This window comes from Sebastes fasciatus, chromosome 14, assembly GCF_043250625.1.
Source record: "Sebastes fasciatus isolate fSebFas1 chromosome 14, fSebFas1.pri, whole genome shotgun sequence".
Taxonomy (NCBI): Eukaryota; Metazoa; Chordata; class Actinopteri; order Perciformes; family Sebastidae; genus Sebastes; species Sebastes fasciatus.
In genome coordinates this window covers 13,694,564-13,711,672 of record NC_133808.1, presented here as the reverse complement: position 1 = coordinate 13,711,672, position 17,109 = coordinate 13,694,564, and the positions used below count along the sequence as shown (strand labels likewise).

Here is a 17,109-nt window from a genome sequence, read left to right as displayed (position 1 = left end):
ACGGCAAAAACATGTAGAAGACATGTAGAGGAAAAACCTCAACACGGTTGAAGTTACAAGTACATCTTTAAATAGGGTGCATTTACTTTATATTTACTTACAAGCAGCATGTCTTCATAAGAGTAAGATCAGTCTAACATCTCTAATGTGGACCTATAGTGGTTTGGAATCAGGGGCTCCAAATTAAGGCCCAGACACACCAACTCGAAAGAAGTAGCGGCAACGAAGGCCGCCAGTTGTGTCGCCTCACGTTGCCTTTGTCTTGGCCAAAAAGCTGCACTCGGAACACACCGCAAAGACTACAGCCAATGGCCAACTACCACGTATGTTCTGTGACTGTGTGAGATGAAATAACTCTCCCTACCAGCAGTTAGCGGTAGTCTGTATTTGTCATTCAAAAAGGGAAACCGTAAGACTGAGGACGGCTGAATTTGCAAGCCGTTGTTATGATACGTACACGAAATAAAGCAGCGTTTGCCGACCATTTTCACACCTCTCTCACTCACCACTTAGCTTCATGCCAGATGGCCTTGTCGCTGTGAAAATATCCGTGTATATTGGAGTGATCAGATGAGATGAAGATGAAAAATGGGAAGAGCCTTCTGTGGTTTTCCTCTTGACTCTAGGGAAAAAAGTCACATTGTAAAAAAAACATTTTCTGTGAGATGAAATAGCTCCAAACGGTCAACAGGGACTTTTTGAGGCTGATACAGACACCAATATTCAAGAGTTTAAAAAAAATCTGTTAACAATATATTGGCTTATATTTTTTGTTTTAACATAAACACATAAAATAAACATGTTACAGAGCGAGACATTTTACAGGTGCTCTCTGCTGGACAAATGATGGAGTGGCAACACTACATTTATTTCTAAACTACCTCCAAAAATATATAGGGCTGCGTATTGGCAAGAATCTGGCAATACGATACGTATCATGATACAGGGGTAACGATTCAATATATTGCAATATATCGCAATTTGTGATAAAGACACACCGCCCTGTGTATAAAATCAGTGTAAAAATGTCACTATGTGAAATGGCTACCATCGGGACTAACATCATCACATATTAATACAGTTGGTGTCATTGGATCCACAAGAGTCTCAACTCTCCAGTGACACCCAATTTATATAATTTTAAGACTGTCTAGGGAACCCAGTAGGCAGAAATATTCAAACACGTTATTTTTAGAACTGGCGAAAATAACGCATTTGTACTGCATTCATTTTGCATAAGTTTGGAGCGTTATTTAGCCTCCTTCGCGACAAGCTAGTATGACATGGTTGGTACCAATGGATTCCTTAGGTCATATAGTTTCATATGATGCCAGCCTGCTACAACTGGCGGATTTTTCAGAGGTGAATTAAAAATCTATACAGCAATTTGGAGAATCGATACAGTATCGCAAAACATAATATCGCGATACTCATGTGTATCAATATTTTCTTACACCCCTAAAAATATAATTGGAGAAGATCTGTACTAGAAGTTGTCAGCCAACATATATGCAGATGCTGAGATAAGCGGAAATCAGCCGATGATATTGGCCATGCAAAATGTATCAGTCCTGCTTTAGCAAGAATTATTCACAGGAGGACTTTGTTTTCAGCAGTCATCTGTGTCTTCTTGCAGCACAAAACAACTTTTGTAGGCATTGGGACATAAAATCCTTACAAATACTGTACGATCACTGTGCTATCAACCGAATTGTCAAAAAATTGCGTTGCCATGTCCCTTTTGTGTCAGGTGACGTGATCACTCGGCGTCACACCGTGGAGATATCAGAGCAGTACAGAGACCAACTCGCGAAGGCCATCTATGGACGCCTCTTCAGCTATCTGGTCAACAGCACCAACGACTACCTACAGGGACAGGACGACAGCACTGGGTATAGCTGTGTGTCTGTGTGTGTGTTTGTGTGTGTGTGTGCGTCTGTTTATGCACATGTGTGCCAAGGTTTTTTTTTTGTTAACCGCCAAAAGAATTTCTTTGGCAGCCCAGGCCGTTGATAACACAAACACCACCAACACTGATATTGTGACGTGACACATAGTTTAGAGTGGAGGTTTGTAATAGTTAACATTGCATGACATGCACGAATAGGCATGTACGCTGGAATGACAAATACTCAACAACAAGGTAGAGATGGAGGACACGCCCAAGGTTTAATGTGAAGGTCTCGCACTCAACAACTTAAATACACACACACACTCTTAGGTGAAGGCTAATGGGATCCTTGGCGTTGTTGATGTTGTGAAGTCTTATCACACTGTCAGATAACCGGTGCTCCATCTCCTGGAATGTGTTTGTGCTTTGCCTTGTTTACACACCAACCACAGAACATAATCAATTTGTACTCACTACTGGACACACCCCCGTCAGACGTGTTATTGCACACACACACACACACAAACATGATAATTCCTGTTAGAGTGACGCAAGCAAGCAAACAAGTTCTCAGGTTGATCCTGGAGTAAAAGTGGTCTAACATGATAAATATGCTCTCTATCTGTTAATCTCTTCCAGTGATCCTGCCTTGGAAATTGGGATCTTGGACATCTTTGGGTTTGAAGAATTTCAGAGGAATGGATTTGAGCAGGTGGGACGATGATTACGTTTATTAGATTGAGTCAACCCCAAAGAAACGCATCAATGTTGTTCCTCTTCCCTTCAAGCCAACAGATTACTTCTCCCTAATCAAGCCAAATGCATTTATGACATTCCCTGAATACCATATTTGGCTTAGAAGAACGTCCCTCCCCAGCTGTGGAAATCTCTGAATAGTGCGTGGTACTGTAGTTTCAAATAGACCTTAATCAAATTTTGAAAATATTTGGGACTGTTATCTACTTTAGCTCGGATATTTCAGTCAGTAATTGTAATGAATGAGATGAGGTCTGCGGCTGACTGTGGCGTGATTTTCAGCTGTCCTCAAATGAACTGAGGGCTGACACAATGACTGCTCTGTGTGTGAGATGTCAGAGTAATGGGCTGCTTCAAACCAGTGTGTGTGTGTGTGTGTGTGTGTGTGTGTGCGTGTGCGAGAATCTTATTTTTACAAATATGATTTAGATTTTTGGTATCACGATACAAATCAATATTGATTCTTTATTCAAAACCAAATCCCATTCCAATGAAGTTGCTCTCATTGTTCACAATATTGAATAAAACTACCAGCAACAACAGAAATTACCTAAATTATTTCAAAGTAAAAGTCTTTGTCAGTGTTGTGGTCAAACAGTAAGCTACAGTAACTGACAGTTATGTTTAATATATAATAATAATATTCAGTCTGGCTAAAAACATGAGTAAATTCATCCAGAGCTGCAACGATTAATTGATTAGTTGTCAACTATTAAAGTAATCACCAACTATTTTGAATATTGATTCATAATTTTTTAAGAAATAAAGTCTAAATTCTTAAGTTTCTTAAATGTGAATATTTTTTTTTACTCCTCTATGACAGTAAACTTAATATCTTTGAGTTGTGGACAAAACAAGACATTTGAGGACGTCATCTTGGGCTTTGGGAAACTGATCGACATTTTTCACCTTTTTCTGACAATTAATTGTTTATTTATAATCGACAATTAAAATAATCGTTAGTTGCAGCCCTAAGTTCATCTTGTATTAGAGCTCAGAGCACAACAGTGGGATCCTGAAAGTAGCAAACCAATAGCTCCTTCTACTTGGAGAGGTTGTGAAATACGGGCTGGCTGACTTAGTTTCTCTTTCTCCATAGCATCATACAAACAGCTACTTGTGATGCACTTTTCACCAAATAATGTATTTAGCGAGGAGAAGCGAGACCATTTTTAACGTACAGGAAACCATTTTTGAAATGTGGGAACTTTAAGAAGAGGAACCTTGATTGACCTCAGATAGATCAGTGTGTCTGCGATGCTTAGTTGTTTTCATTATGTCAGTGTGTGTGATTGCATTGCATTGTGTACAGAGTACAACATGTGCAGCTCACCTGTTGTAGGCTATAAATCTGTCATGTGCTCATCAAGCAGTCACTGTTAATAGACTACCCCCATTGTAAGACCAGCAGGGACCAGGCAGACCAGTCTGTATATCACTGTGTGTGTGTGTGTGTGTGTGTGTGTGTGTGTGTGTGTGTGTGTGTGTGTGTGTGTGTGTGTGTGTGTGTGTGTGTGTGTGTGTGTGTGTGCGTGCGTGCGTGCGTGCGTGCGTGCGTGCGTGCGTGCGTGCGTGCGTGCGTGCGTGCGTGCGTGCGTGCGTGCGTGCGTGCGTGCGTGCGTGCGTGCGTGTGTCTTAGTGTGTAATTCATAGTGCTCAAGAGGCTAAGTGCTTATTCCTGCTACTCAGAGCTTACCTTCCCTCCCTGTGGAACTCCCAATCTCCTCCCAGCCTTTATTAAGGCCAGTGTGTGTTTGTCTTTGCTTGCTTGCGTGCGCGACTTTGGTTTTTGTGTGAGTGTGGCACTAAGATGTCAGTGGCCTTAGTCCCCCCCCTGGATGTTCTCTAATCCAAGTGGAAGCGAGGGATTGCGTGACCTTTCCTCTTCGGGTCAGGGAGAGTGCAAGTGGCAGAAGGGGAGAGACGGGAGGAGGCTGACAAAACGAGAGGGAAAAAAGAGACACTATCTCTGGCAGGCGGTGGCATCGCCTGCCTCGTTCCCTCAGACATCTTCTCCATTGTTGCTGCTGAGATGCCTATTAATACACACATTACCCACCACACACAGAAGAGAGAAGAGGAGGAGGAGCAAGGTCTGGATAAACAAACCTCGGTGATCTCTTACAGTAGATGTGGCACATCAGTGACAAACAAGCACCTCACACTCTGACATGTTTGTACACACATGCAGACTTGTACACAGGCAGGCTCCACATGCGCAGCGTGATCAGGGTCATTAAGGCTTGTTAATTAGAGCTGTGTTTGTCGGGTGTGTTGTACCTGCTCAGCACTTTGCTAATGAGCTAACTCAATCAACCACCTGCTGGGACTAAGCCTTTAATGTACTAGACTAGCTTGAAGACAAAGAATAGACAAACAACGACAACAGAAAAACAGAACCATGTCTGCCTGCACCGTAGCACAACTCACCTCTAGATCAGCACGTCTCAATCAGTGGGCTGTGAGACAAAATGTGGGTCATGGCGTTGTTCTGATTCAATCGCATGACAGTGCCCAAAGAGAAAAACTAAAACATGTTTGTTTATTTTCACACCAGCAAATGAACATTCAGTCTTTCAGCGGCTGGATAAGCAACATAACCCTGATACTAAGGGCTGCAGGGCTTTTTTTGAGCACAGAATACAACATCAATATTTCCATTTTCACTTTATTTGTGAGCTAGTCATTATCACCTAACCTACAAGATTCATGATCCATGTGATAAAAACGTCTGTATTCATGTCAGATGCCATGACGTTACACTACAAAGGATAGATCTTGGGTTGAAAAGAGGGACACCTCTCTGAAGTACAAGAATGACAAGTTCATTCCTAGACTACAACACTGTTGAGACTTTTTTTGTGTTCCGCTTTGTGACACATTTGGGTTCAGGAGAAGTTTAAACAGGCCTGCTGCTGCAGTCTGCTGTCCTGTGTTGTTCCGCTTCATATTCTGTGTGCCTTCTCATTACATCAATGTGACAAGTCACACTCGAGTCTCCCCTCCAGAGCTCCACACGCCAGACAAACCCATCTGATTGGTTGACTGCTGGGTTAGGAAGAGTTCATGTGTCTCAGCAGGAACACTTTGTCCACATTATAGTGGGATTGAATAAAGGCCCTACACAGGGACATCTATCACTATGTATACCTTGCATGTGGTGTCCCTGTAAACAGCTCTCATGATTTCAGGGTCCGGTGTGTTTATATGAGTAGTCAGTCCATTTATGCCCCATTGACTTCCCCCGTTGGTGCCACAGCAGGTTGCGTTTGAGATTATATTTGTGCATTTTGTTTGCTTGAAAAACAAACACACAGCATTGTGTCTCTATGGAGGAATTTCATGCCATGTGCACACTGACGTGTGTGTCCACAGGTTGATGTGTGTGTTGTGTGCATTCCAGCTGTGCGTGAACATGACCAACGAGCGGCTGAGGCAGTACGTCTCTGAGGTGCTATTCCAGCAGGAACAGGCTGAGTGTCTGCAGGAGGGCATCGCCATGGAGAGTCCCCGCTCCCCCGGCAACCAGCCAGCCGTGCTGGACTTCTTTCTTCAGGTACTGTATGTTGCTGGTTTAGACCAGTCCAGTCCAGTTTGTCCCATGATGTCATTCAACACTGCAAGCCCACCCAGTGCTTTGACAAAAGCTTTTCTTTTTTTGTTCTATTTTTCAAAGTTGGAAAGGGTTTCAACACATTAATTACAGTTCCTCTTTTTTTTTTACTAGTTGAAGTGTCATTTGAAAGTGAGACATCCAACAAAAATGTAACATACATATAAAGACTGGTTGAGTAAAAAATAAAACTCAAACTGGAATATGACTGGTAGGGCTGGTGGTAGCCCAGTGGTTAAGATTGCAACATGTCCCTTGTTCAACCTTTATTGCATGAGTCCTTTTCAGCCCATGTTTCCTGTCTGTCTACAATCTCTATCAATAATGACTGAAATGCCAAAAAAATATCAGTTAGATATAATAAAGTTATTTGATATCAGTGGGACAAATATATCAATAAAAGTGTCATAATGAAAATAATGTATTACTGTTATTATCAAGAGTGCTTTGTAACCATGAATGACATAAATAACGTGAGCATCTGTCTGTCTTTCCTCCAGAAGCCTCAGGGACTGCTGTGCGTGTTAGATGAGGAGAGCCAGAGCCTGCGGCCAGCAGAGCAGACCCTGTACAAGAGGCTGTCAACCCAGCTGGACTCCAATCCGACTCAGGGTCTCTCTCTCACAACCAAGGATGGCAACGGAAACCCCCCGCCCAAAGACCAGGGCCCAGCCTTCACTGTCAGCCACTACGCTGGACAGGTCTGTCTGTATTACAGAAAAATGTGTATATGTATTTAGAGGTGGTAGGGCTGGGCAGTATAACATGAAATCTATCACGACTAATTGTCATTGCAGCAGATCTCTAAAAGGCTAAAAAGTAGAGGAGATAGATGGACAACCCACCATATTACAGTACAGACTACTGAAAATCATGAACCGTAATCACAACCAAATGTAACAATAATTCAGTTTAGGACAGTTGCCTTGACAAATCAGTAGTCGCTGTACAGAAGGAATTACCAAAGCTAAGTCCCTGTGCTCCACTGATGACAAAACAAACAGCAGTCGGCCGCAGCGAGCCGAAACAAAAAAGTAGAAAACGGCGAAGGTTCCGCGTGGATACGACCTACACCCTCACATTTTAATCCAATGTGGTTAACACTACACATACAGTAAAGTATGGAAACACTTTGGGTTTCACACCAAGGAAAAGCAGAGCTAGACATCATGGCTAAAGCTGCCTGCTAACTCTGTCATGGACAGGAAACGTTATCGTATTGCAGTAACGTGCGGTCAAGCCAGCCGTCACTCGCATCTCCATGGTCAAATCAGCCGACGCTGCAACTTTAGCGCACCCATATACTGACATTTATGTTAAATGCATTCAAACGGCCCGATAGAGCTGACCATGGATGTATAAAGAAAACAGAGCTGACGGGAGAGCTAGTGACGGACTTTGCGAAGTTAGAGGAAGTATACACGTGTTAACAAAGGGAACTGTAAATGCAAAATACATATATGGAAATAAGATTGATTGGATTATATTCACCAGAACTATAAAACATTACATGTCCCTTATAAATTAAAAAGAAAATACCACTTATTTGTGAGGGAAATGTCTTTATTCTTTAATATTTGGGTTGCTGGAAAAAATTGTATAAATAATTCCTGACAATGACTGATATATTTGACTTCAGGACATCTCTGACAACATACATGCTGCAAATTAAACATTTTTATTGTAATTATTTAGATATTTTAAAGTAAAAGTCCCTAAAAGTGCATGATTCAACTTTTTCCTATGGTCCAGTGTTAAAAACGTTAACAAAAATCTCAATTAATCGGAATATCGTATCGCAATACTTGTAGAATCGCAATACTTAAAAATCGCAATACATATCGAATCGGCACCCAAGTATCTTGATAGTTTTGAATCGGGAGATCGATGTATCGTCCCAGCCCTACTATGCAGGGAAAAAAGGACTAGAGGACTAGGTGGCGATTGTCCACACTCACCATTAAAAAAATATTCTGTCAACACATACTAGAAGATGTAGGTCTTTCACAAAAATTAATAATATTTTTTATGCTACCACATCTTATAGCAAAAGAAGCTGGTTTGGTACTTTTACAAAGATATATATTTACCAGCTGTGACAGTGACGGTGGTATTGTTTTCACCTTGTGTGTGTGTGTGTGGCGCAGCGCAGACACCCCCTCCCCCGCTGCCGTAGTTTCAGCTGGGAGATTGTGCGCGCGTGTGTGTAATTTGCTGCTTTGATGGAGGAATTAAAGCAATAATAACAGGTGACGACTCAAGTTGCATGCAGTATCAATATTATTGAAATATTTTCATGACAACTTTTACAGATAACATGTCATTTTTTTTAACAGCTAATAGATACAGACGGTTCAATTACACTCTCTACACAGCGTTCCAATGAGAAACTCTTCCCGTACTGCTCACAGGTGTAGGGCTTCTCTCCAGTGTGAATCCGCTGATGAACCTTTACATTTTTAGAGTATCTGAAACTCTTCCCACACTGCTCACAGGTGTAGGACTTCTCTCCAGTGTGGATACGCTGATGATACTTTAAAGATCCAGATTGGCTGAAACTCTTCCCACACTGCTCACAGGTGTAGGACTTCTCTCCAGTGTGGATACGCTGATGATACTTTAAAGATCCAGATTGGCTGAAACTCTTCCCACACTGCTCACAGGTGGACTTCTCTCCAGTGTGGATACGCTGATGATACTTTAAAGATCCAGATTGGCTGAAACTCTTCCCGCACTGCTCACAGGTGTAGGGCTTCTCTCCAGTATGAGTCCGCTGATGATACTTTAAAGATCCAGATTGGCTGAAACTCTTCCCGCACTGCTCACAGGTGTAGGGCTTCTCTCCAGTATGAGTCCGCTGATGAACCTTTACATTTTCAGAGTATCTGAAACTCTTCCCGCACTGCTCACAGCTGTAGGGCTTCTCTCCAGTGTGGATACGCTGATGATACTTCAAAGATACAGATCGCCTGAAACTCTTCCCGCACTGCTCACAGGTGTAGGGCTTCTCTCCAATGGGGATACTCTGACGATTCAGATACTCTGAGTAAGACCAGTCACAGCAGTATGGTTTCTCCACAGTGTCGGCACGCTGCTGTGGATCCATTTGTTCTGCCATGAAACTCTCCTCACCTTCACCATAAGGTCCGGCTGGATTTGTGGCTGTCTGTTGCTATGAAGCAAAAATATGTAATAATAATAATAATAATAATAGATTAAACTTATATAGCGCTTTTTATAGATCTCAAACACATTCGGGGGGAAAACGGTGTGAGACAAACAGGAGACGAACGACAAAAACAGGCGACATACACAGGCACGTTGACAGAGAAAGATAGGAAACGTGTAAGAGAGGATATTAATTTGTGGCGCTCACTAATAATACAGGAAGAAGTGACCTGTCAATAACTAGTTTTCAACATTAAAACAACAGAGAGTGCAGTATTGCACTTAACAATGGAACAAAACCACATCATGTTTCAGGCATCCTGAATGTTATAAAGTTATAAATTTGGCATGGCGGACGAGTCTAGATACTACAATTCCCATGAGCCTCTGTCACTGTTGTCATGGAGAAAAGGCTAGTCAGAGTTGTGAATCAGAGCGGTAACAAATTCAAAACACGTAGTTGTTACAGTTGCAAACAAAAAACGTCATTTGAAGATGCAGATTGTGTTTTCAGTAATATCATTTTAAGCTCTGATTGGATATTTCTTGCAGAAATGCACCTTGGGAGTCGTAGTTAATGTCAACGTTTTTATGTACACAGGCTTACACCTTTGACTTTTTATCAAAGAACCAGATATTTTCTGTCAGTCACGTCACATTGTTTATGGGAAAAATGAATGGGACTTTTACTTGAACTAAACAGACAACAACTCTTTATGTTTACCTCTGCTGATGAGCTCATTGTGCTGCTGGTGGTTATCTCCACTTCTACCAGATATCCCTCCATCTGTGATGTCAACTCTGTCATCATAAAATAAAGACAGGGAAAACATGAATAAACAAGTGTCCATATGCAAGATAATCCAGTCAGACACATGCAACTTTCAGACTGATAACTTTGTTATCCTACATAAATACGGCAGTAGCTAAATTCAATCATTATACAGAGAAGAAGTAACAGCTAGCTAACTAGCTTAGTTTAACAGAGTAGAAGCAACTGCCATCTGACTCTGGAAGAATTCATATGATTTCACACATCAAACATTTAAAGTGTGGCTATTCATACAGTCAAACTGCTATTTTGAATTCAACAGTGTGTTTCACATCACAAGAATCTTTACTTTAGCTTCATCTTCACAACAGGACCAGTTATAATTTACAGAACAAACTTATAAATCAGCTGATTTCTATAGTTATTTTGAATGCCAAAATGTTTTACAGTTTTGTTGTACAGTGTAACATTAAAGACTAAAAGTATACACCAGCTGCACAAAGCTTATCTGTTCTCACCGTTTCTGTGTTGATGAAGTGCTTTGACGACAGATGGTCTCCGTGGTGACCGTGACTGAATCCGATCCAAAATAAAAAATATTTTTTAAAAATAAACACTCCAAGCCATGAAGCAGTCTCTGCATTAATATCATTTCATAACAAACTGAATATAAATAAAAACAAGTGGAAAACAGAATTTCTGCTTGGTTTCTGTTTTTTTTTAATTTGTTTTAAATGAAGGAAGTTTTTATGGTCTTTGTAACTTTTGACTTTGTTGTGAATGTTAATCATTCTTCAGTTGCTGCAATGAATATTGCATTGCAAGAGTGGATAAAACAGGGTAAATAAATCTAATAAATAAATCAAAGCAGTTAGTCATGTTTTGCAGACGTTCTGCACAACTTGGCAATTTTACTCAAAGTACTCAAAACTCCGGGAGCTGCGTCCGTTCTCTTCCCGGCGAGCTGTGACCACACACTTTACGGCCCCACTAACGTAGGTTCTGTTGTCACCATAACAACTAACAACAATCACCATTTTCTTTTGTACTAGTCAAATTACTACAACAAACAATTCAATGACCCTTCTTCTCCTATTTTATTTCTATGGTCGCAACTGTGCAAGATGCAGTCACGAAACTTTACAGGTGTGTAGTTGAGATCGAAATAAAGGTCGAGTTCGAAGATGGGCATGGTCCGAGCAAAGGGGGCGAAGGGCCCATTGGCCCCCCCCACCTTTACGCCCTTGGCCAGATGTGGCGTCATGAAACTTTCCAGGTGTGTAGTTGAGATCAAAATGAAGGCCGCGTTCGAAGATGGGTGTGATCCAAGCAAGGGCGCTGGAAGTAGGGATGTAGGAAGTGGGGAAGGGGCCATAGGCCCCCTCAGTTTACGCCCCTGGTCCGATTTGGCATCGCGGCTAGTGAGAACCCATCTCAAGATGGCCTATAGTCATAACTATTTTCTGTTGCATATAAGGTTAAATGTACTGTATAAGTGAATGTCCATGTATGATTTGTTTTTCCACCAGATTTCATATGACCTCACAGGATCACTCACAAGAAACAAGGACTCCTTTCCTCAGAATCTCCTGTTTACGATGAAGTGTAAGTACCCAATGAATAACACGCGTCAGAGCACATTGTGGCGTCAGAGCACACTTGATCACAAAGATGCACTCTTGTCTAAACTAACAGCACACAGAGCCACTCTTTGTCTAAGTGTGGTTGTGTGTGTGTGTGTGTGTGTGTGTGTGTGTGTGTGTGTGTGTGTGTTTGTTTCATCCCATATGCAGCAGACAGCACCGTCTGTGTGTATATTGTCTATAGAAGGTGCCAGATGTGGGGTGTTGTGGTTAGCAGGACACAGGCAGTCGTTGTGTGACTGCCAGGCTAGCCTCGCATCCAGCAGCCTAATTGCTATAATTTCCATGATGAGGCTAATCTTCTAAAGGCTAGCCCTTCACTCACACTTGGCTGTTGTCCCTCCGTCTGACCGAGTCGATGCGCCGCTGCCATTTAGCCGCACACACTGATATACGTACTACGTGGTTTCTTCTTATCGCTGTCATCCCCTCCCAACTTTAAGCTTAAGCCTTAAAGCTAATAGGAGAGCAGAGGGATCTATGTAAGTCTATATTCGGGTGGTGGCACTGATTGCTTTAAATGAAAAGACAATTACCCTTGGAGCCGTGTGTAGTTAAGTCCTTAAATGAGACCAGGATTCATGTTTGTTTTTCTTTGCTTGGTACGCCTACCTGCCATCATCCTTTCCCCTTTCACTCTCTCTCTCTCTCAGCCTTTCAGCTGAGAGCCACACGCCCACGTTCACACACATGTTGTTTGGCTTACTGAATGAGCTCATTGTTGTTGTGGACCGCTCCACGTGTTGGTCCACCCCCTCTTGTTGCCTGACTGATTGTTTACATGGAGTCTAACTTTATGCCTCCTCCCCACACTCCTCCTCTGATGCCTTTCTCCTTCCTTTCCTTGTTTACATCCTCCCCACTGCTCTTCCTGCCTTTCTTTCTTTCCATCTGTTCATTCCACCTTTTCCTTACTCTCCTCCACCCCCTTATTTCCACCAATGCCGTTGCTTCTTTTCATCATTATTTTCCTCCCTCTCTCTCTCTCTTTCTGTATGTGCTTTTTGCCCGGCAGCCAGTGAGAGTGTGTTACTGCAGCAGCTCTTCCAGTCCAAGCTGACTCAGACTGGTTCTCTGGTGCCAGCAGCCCATGGCCGTGCCGGGCTGAGGGGGACTAAAGCTGCCCTGTTGCTCCACAGGATGTCATCAGCCTCCCTTGTCACTGCCAACACTGTCCCCCAACAGCCCCGGAGGTACCATGACCTTACTAAGGTACAATACACTGTTCACAGAGTGGTGAGTACAGGACTTTATGAACCACACATACTGTCTGTTGTTGCTCTGTAGCTACGGTGAACTCAAAAATACACTTGAGCATCAAAGGATGTTGAAGGCCTAGTTCATTTTCTGGTCATTAAATATATTCTCATCATTTGGCAATTAGATTTGAGGTTCAAATGGTGCATTACTCATACTATCTTTTGAAACTATGCAATAAAATGAAGGAATTGATGAGCTGAACATCAGTGACAACCAGTCACAAGGTCTTTGTTCCGACAGGGAAACCGACTGCCGATCAATGGACAGACAGGCATGGTATTTTTGGAAAAAACAACAACAATCTAATTTAATCTGCTTCCCACCACAGTGCTATATATAAACCTCTGGGAATTGGATTTGTTTCAGATACGGTAGAAACTCCACAAGCAGGCATACAAATGCACACACAGTCATATGATCACACAATTTTCTAATAAGGTAAAATCATGAAAACACAGATCACACACATACAAATATTCTTTTTTCACTCCATCCTCCCCCTCTGTAGCTCTGTCTACATTTGATCTTTTTTAATGTCTTGGAAAGCATATTGTACTGGTGCACATGTGTGACTGGAAAGGCTTGCTGGTTGTGTAACCTCCTGGGGGTCCCGCCTGCTGTCTCTGTGGCTCATTAGCCATCTAGAGAATAGGCTTACATAAGACCCCTTTCACCTCCCAGATCTGTCCCAGCCGCCTTATACGGTAACATTAAGTGATATTGCAGTACTACACTGGGGGTAGAGACAATTAATAAGGCAATAAATGCCATTGGCCGGGTTGGGCTGTTAAGCATGTGAAACAGAATAACTGGGAATGACAGAGAAGTGGTCTAATGTGACTGGTTAGTGTGCTTTGCAAACATCCTGCACAGAATCAAGATGAAAAGGATTTTTGAGTTTTGATCTCTAGTGAAAGCCACGGAGCCTAATGTGATTTTAGTTAATATGTGATGATTATGTTGTAATGATTCCATATTCCTCAGTGGCCACTTGAAGTAAGGTGCAGAGCTATCTCATATTTTTTGTTTCCTTTCCATTGTCAGATCTTGAAGAAGAAAGGCTCGAGCTCCTTCCTCCAAAGGCTAGAGCGTTGTGGGCCCATCACGGTGGCTGTCCAGCTGAGGGTAAGAACCACTCACCACATAGTTTTTGACAAAGTCATGCCTAATTCTAGGTCTTTGAGTCATAAACCATGATGCCTGTTGACTCATTTTGCCTCCCAGCAAGAAGGTCTGAATCTGCCGGCCGTAGGATTCTTTCTGTGTGGAGTTTGAATGTCTTCTGCATGGGTTTTCTCCCACACTATTTTCCCCCACAGTGAAAAGGCATGCAGGTCAGGTGTTGGGACTCTAAATTGTCCATAGGTGTGAATGTGTTTGTCGGTCTGAATATGTTAGCCCTGTAAGAGTCTCGCGTCCAGCTCACAGTGTGCCCTGCCTCTTGCCCAATGCAATGATTTTGGAGTTTGTTTGGAGTGATTGTTATTATCATAACAATCATCTACTACAGCACTTATACAACAGTCCAGAAGTGTTACGGCCGGACCGCACTGGGAACGTGAGCAGCTGAAGTGATGCATCTCTCACGCGTGTGGTGTCAACACTGACAGCATTTCTGCTGCTGCGCTGCTACTGCCAGCCCTTTCTTTCTACATAGAATTTGCCTTTTCATAATGGCCATTTCACTTCATTATAAATGTCATTTATATTTATTTTAGACAGAAAAGGTTTAGAAGTGTGTGCTCATTTGTAATAATCCACAATTATAAGCTGGTACTATTCATTCATGGAGCCCTGCAAGTCACTGCATTTTACACTTTCCTGCAAATATTTCAGAATAAAAGCTTTGTGTTAACAAATAAAGAAATTCTGTCCACAGAAAAAAAAAATGCAAGAGGGCTTTTATTTTGAAACAGACAGGAAGTGTTGAGTTGAAAATAAATATGAAATTTTTTCATGTCTGTGAAATTCTACAGATATAGACATTGAAATAATTGTAATAATGTTGCTGGTATGATGTCAATATATTGTCAAAAGATCATTTTCACTGTCTGTTGTTGCTGTGAACAGCGCGCGACACGCGGAAAAAATAGACGAGTCCTCGAATCTCTAGAAGAGATTGACACGCAGCCGTGCCGCACCTGGGCGGCGAAATAAAAAGCCAAGAGGTTTTGCGACGCACACACGTGCTCACATTCCCAGCGTGGCCCAGTCGTTGGGGAAAGGTCACAATACAAGTTTAATTTACTGTTTTAATGCCAATCAGATGAGAGCAATCCGTTCATTTACATTTGTCTTTGTTTGACTGAATACCCGTTCCCTACATACCTGCAAGCATCTGGATCAGATCTCAAATGAAAGCAGGGATTTGTTAATGGAACTTAAGGTTTTTAGTGAATTGTTCTCGTCTCATGAAATCGCTGCAGGGCACTGTGATTTCATAACTATATAAAGCAACAATAATATTCAGTTAGAGGAAAGTAGTTCAGTGTCTGCTGGTGACGCAAGGGGGTTGAAATGTGGCTCGGAGAAGCAGTACCTTTTGGCTTGAATGAAGCCAGTGTGTTGCACAATCACAGTTGTGGGCTTGCGGTGGACGAGTCCCTCAGGGAAGGAGAGAGTGGGCTGAAGAATGATGCTGTACCAAGCCAAGCATGAAGCCCTCCACATGAATGAATGAATGAACAATGAACAACAAGCACTGTGTGCCGTGCGCACTCATTTGTGCATGTGCATGCGCGTGTTTGGAGGGAGGACGGCAATGTAAATGCTGGTCGTGATGTTCAAAGATGAGGGATGAGGTGTTGATCGTTGATGCTCAGGGTTGCAGAGCATAGACTGACGTCAGTTTGACAAGCGGCAGAAACACAGATGTAAGCGTTTACTTGGATGTGGTTGTGTTGGTATATGTGTGTGTGAGCTCTCCCACACTCACACACCCTTCGGAAGAGCAAAGAGCTCTTTGTGTTTTTGCTTCCTCCAGAGGCAAAACAACCCCCCCAAAAATCAGACCACTTTGTCTCAAACACTTCGTGATCTCACTCCAGTCGCAAATCAAGTTACAACATCAAAAGAAGCCACGGAGCCCTTCCTTCTCTTAGCTAATACCTAGAGAATAGTAAATGTTGTTAATCAGAGCACAACATATTGCTCGTTCTGTTATGATCATAAAATTACCACAGAGTGCCTTCGACTGTATCTCCTTTCCTTTTCCCCTCTTTCAGAACTCGCTGTCAGAGGTGATCAGTAAGCTGCAGGCTTGCACTCCTCACTTTGTGGAGTGTGTGCGCCCCAACGCCAGCGGTCAGCCAGACAGTTTTGACAGCTTCCATGTGTCCACCCAGCTGCAGTACATTGGGGTGCTTGAGATGGTGCGCATGATCCGTTACGGCTACCCCGTCCGCCTGTCCTTCCCGGGCTTCCTCAGCAGGTCAGTGCCGGAGCATGTTGCATAATTAAGAGCGCTGTAACTGTCATAACTCGTCTCGTTCTGTCTCTGTATGCTGATTCATTCACTTCACAGCAACCTCTTCTCTTTCAGCTTCCTATTTAAGGGAAAGGTCTTAAAGATGATGGATTGCTCTGCTTCCTCTCTCTGATCTCAGTTGTTCAGATGCATTACACTCCCAGCAGGTCACTGCGATCTCTGTCAGTTTATATGTGACAGGGCGAGCAGGTCAAAGTAAGCTGAAAGCTCGACAGCCTTCTCTACATGTGCAAATGAATGGAAGGGCATATACTCCGTTCAGGATCACGCGCTCACCTGAGGACAGACACATTAGCATCGACAAGTCACAGCAACCCTTACCGTTAGAAGGGCAAAATGACCTTGAATGGCTTTTTTTAGTGTGATGGGAGTCTATTGCAGCTGATGAATGCCACTATCACATTTCCACATGTCAGCCTGACACAGACACACATTAACCACTCGGTTGTTTTTAAGGTCTCTGTGCCCCCACACTTGAATGTTAGTCATTATTTCTCCCCATCACCTCTTTTCATGACT

General features: G+C 42.6%; 2 protein-coding genes across 6 annotated transcripts in view; one reads left to right on the top strand and one right to left on the bottom strand.

Annotated features, from left to right (window-relative positions):
- myo16 (myosin XVI) overlaps positions 1–17,109 on the top strand; it is a 120,301-nt gene that overhangs the window by 72,785 nt on the left and 30,407 nt on the right. For 4 of the 5 annotated variants that reach the window (XR_012597127.1, XM_074659056.1, XM_074659055.1 and 1 more), the window contains 8 exons: positions 1,751–1,892; positions 2,531–2,603; positions 6,051–6,203; positions 6,761–6,961; positions 11,730–11,805; positions 12,859–13,079; positions 14,148–14,228; positions 16,328–16,533. Coding sequence is in view for 4 of the 5 variants with exons in the window: in XM_074659056.1 (XP_074515157.1) it covers positions 1,751–1,892; positions 2,531–2,603; positions 6,051–6,203; positions 6,761–6,961; positions 11,730–11,805; positions 12,859–13,079; positions 14,148–14,228; positions 16,328–16,533 (1,153 nt within the window). In the remaining variant the exon portion in view is untranslated. The remainder of the gene's footprint in view (positions 1–1,750; positions 1,893–2,530; positions 2,604–6,050; positions 6,204–6,760; positions 6,962–11,729; positions 11,806–12,858; positions 13,080–14,147; positions 14,229–16,327; positions 16,534–17,109) is intronic. The other variant, XM_074659054.1, reaches the window with a different exon arrangement.
- LOC141782534 (uncharacterized) lies at positions 8,575–9,381 on the bottom strand. Its single transcript, XM_074659057.1, has one exon. It carries the CDS (start codon positions 9,376–9,378, stop codon positions 8,590–8,592), a length of 789 nt encoding a protein of 262 aa, XP_074515158.1. The 5' UTR covers positions 9,379–9,381; the 3' UTR covers positions 8,575–8,589.

Coding starts and splice junctions, on each gene's coding strand:
- LOC141782534 (XM_074659057.1), bottom strand. CDS start 9,378: ATGGCAGAACAAATGGATCCACAGCAGCGTGCCGACACTGTGGAGAAA.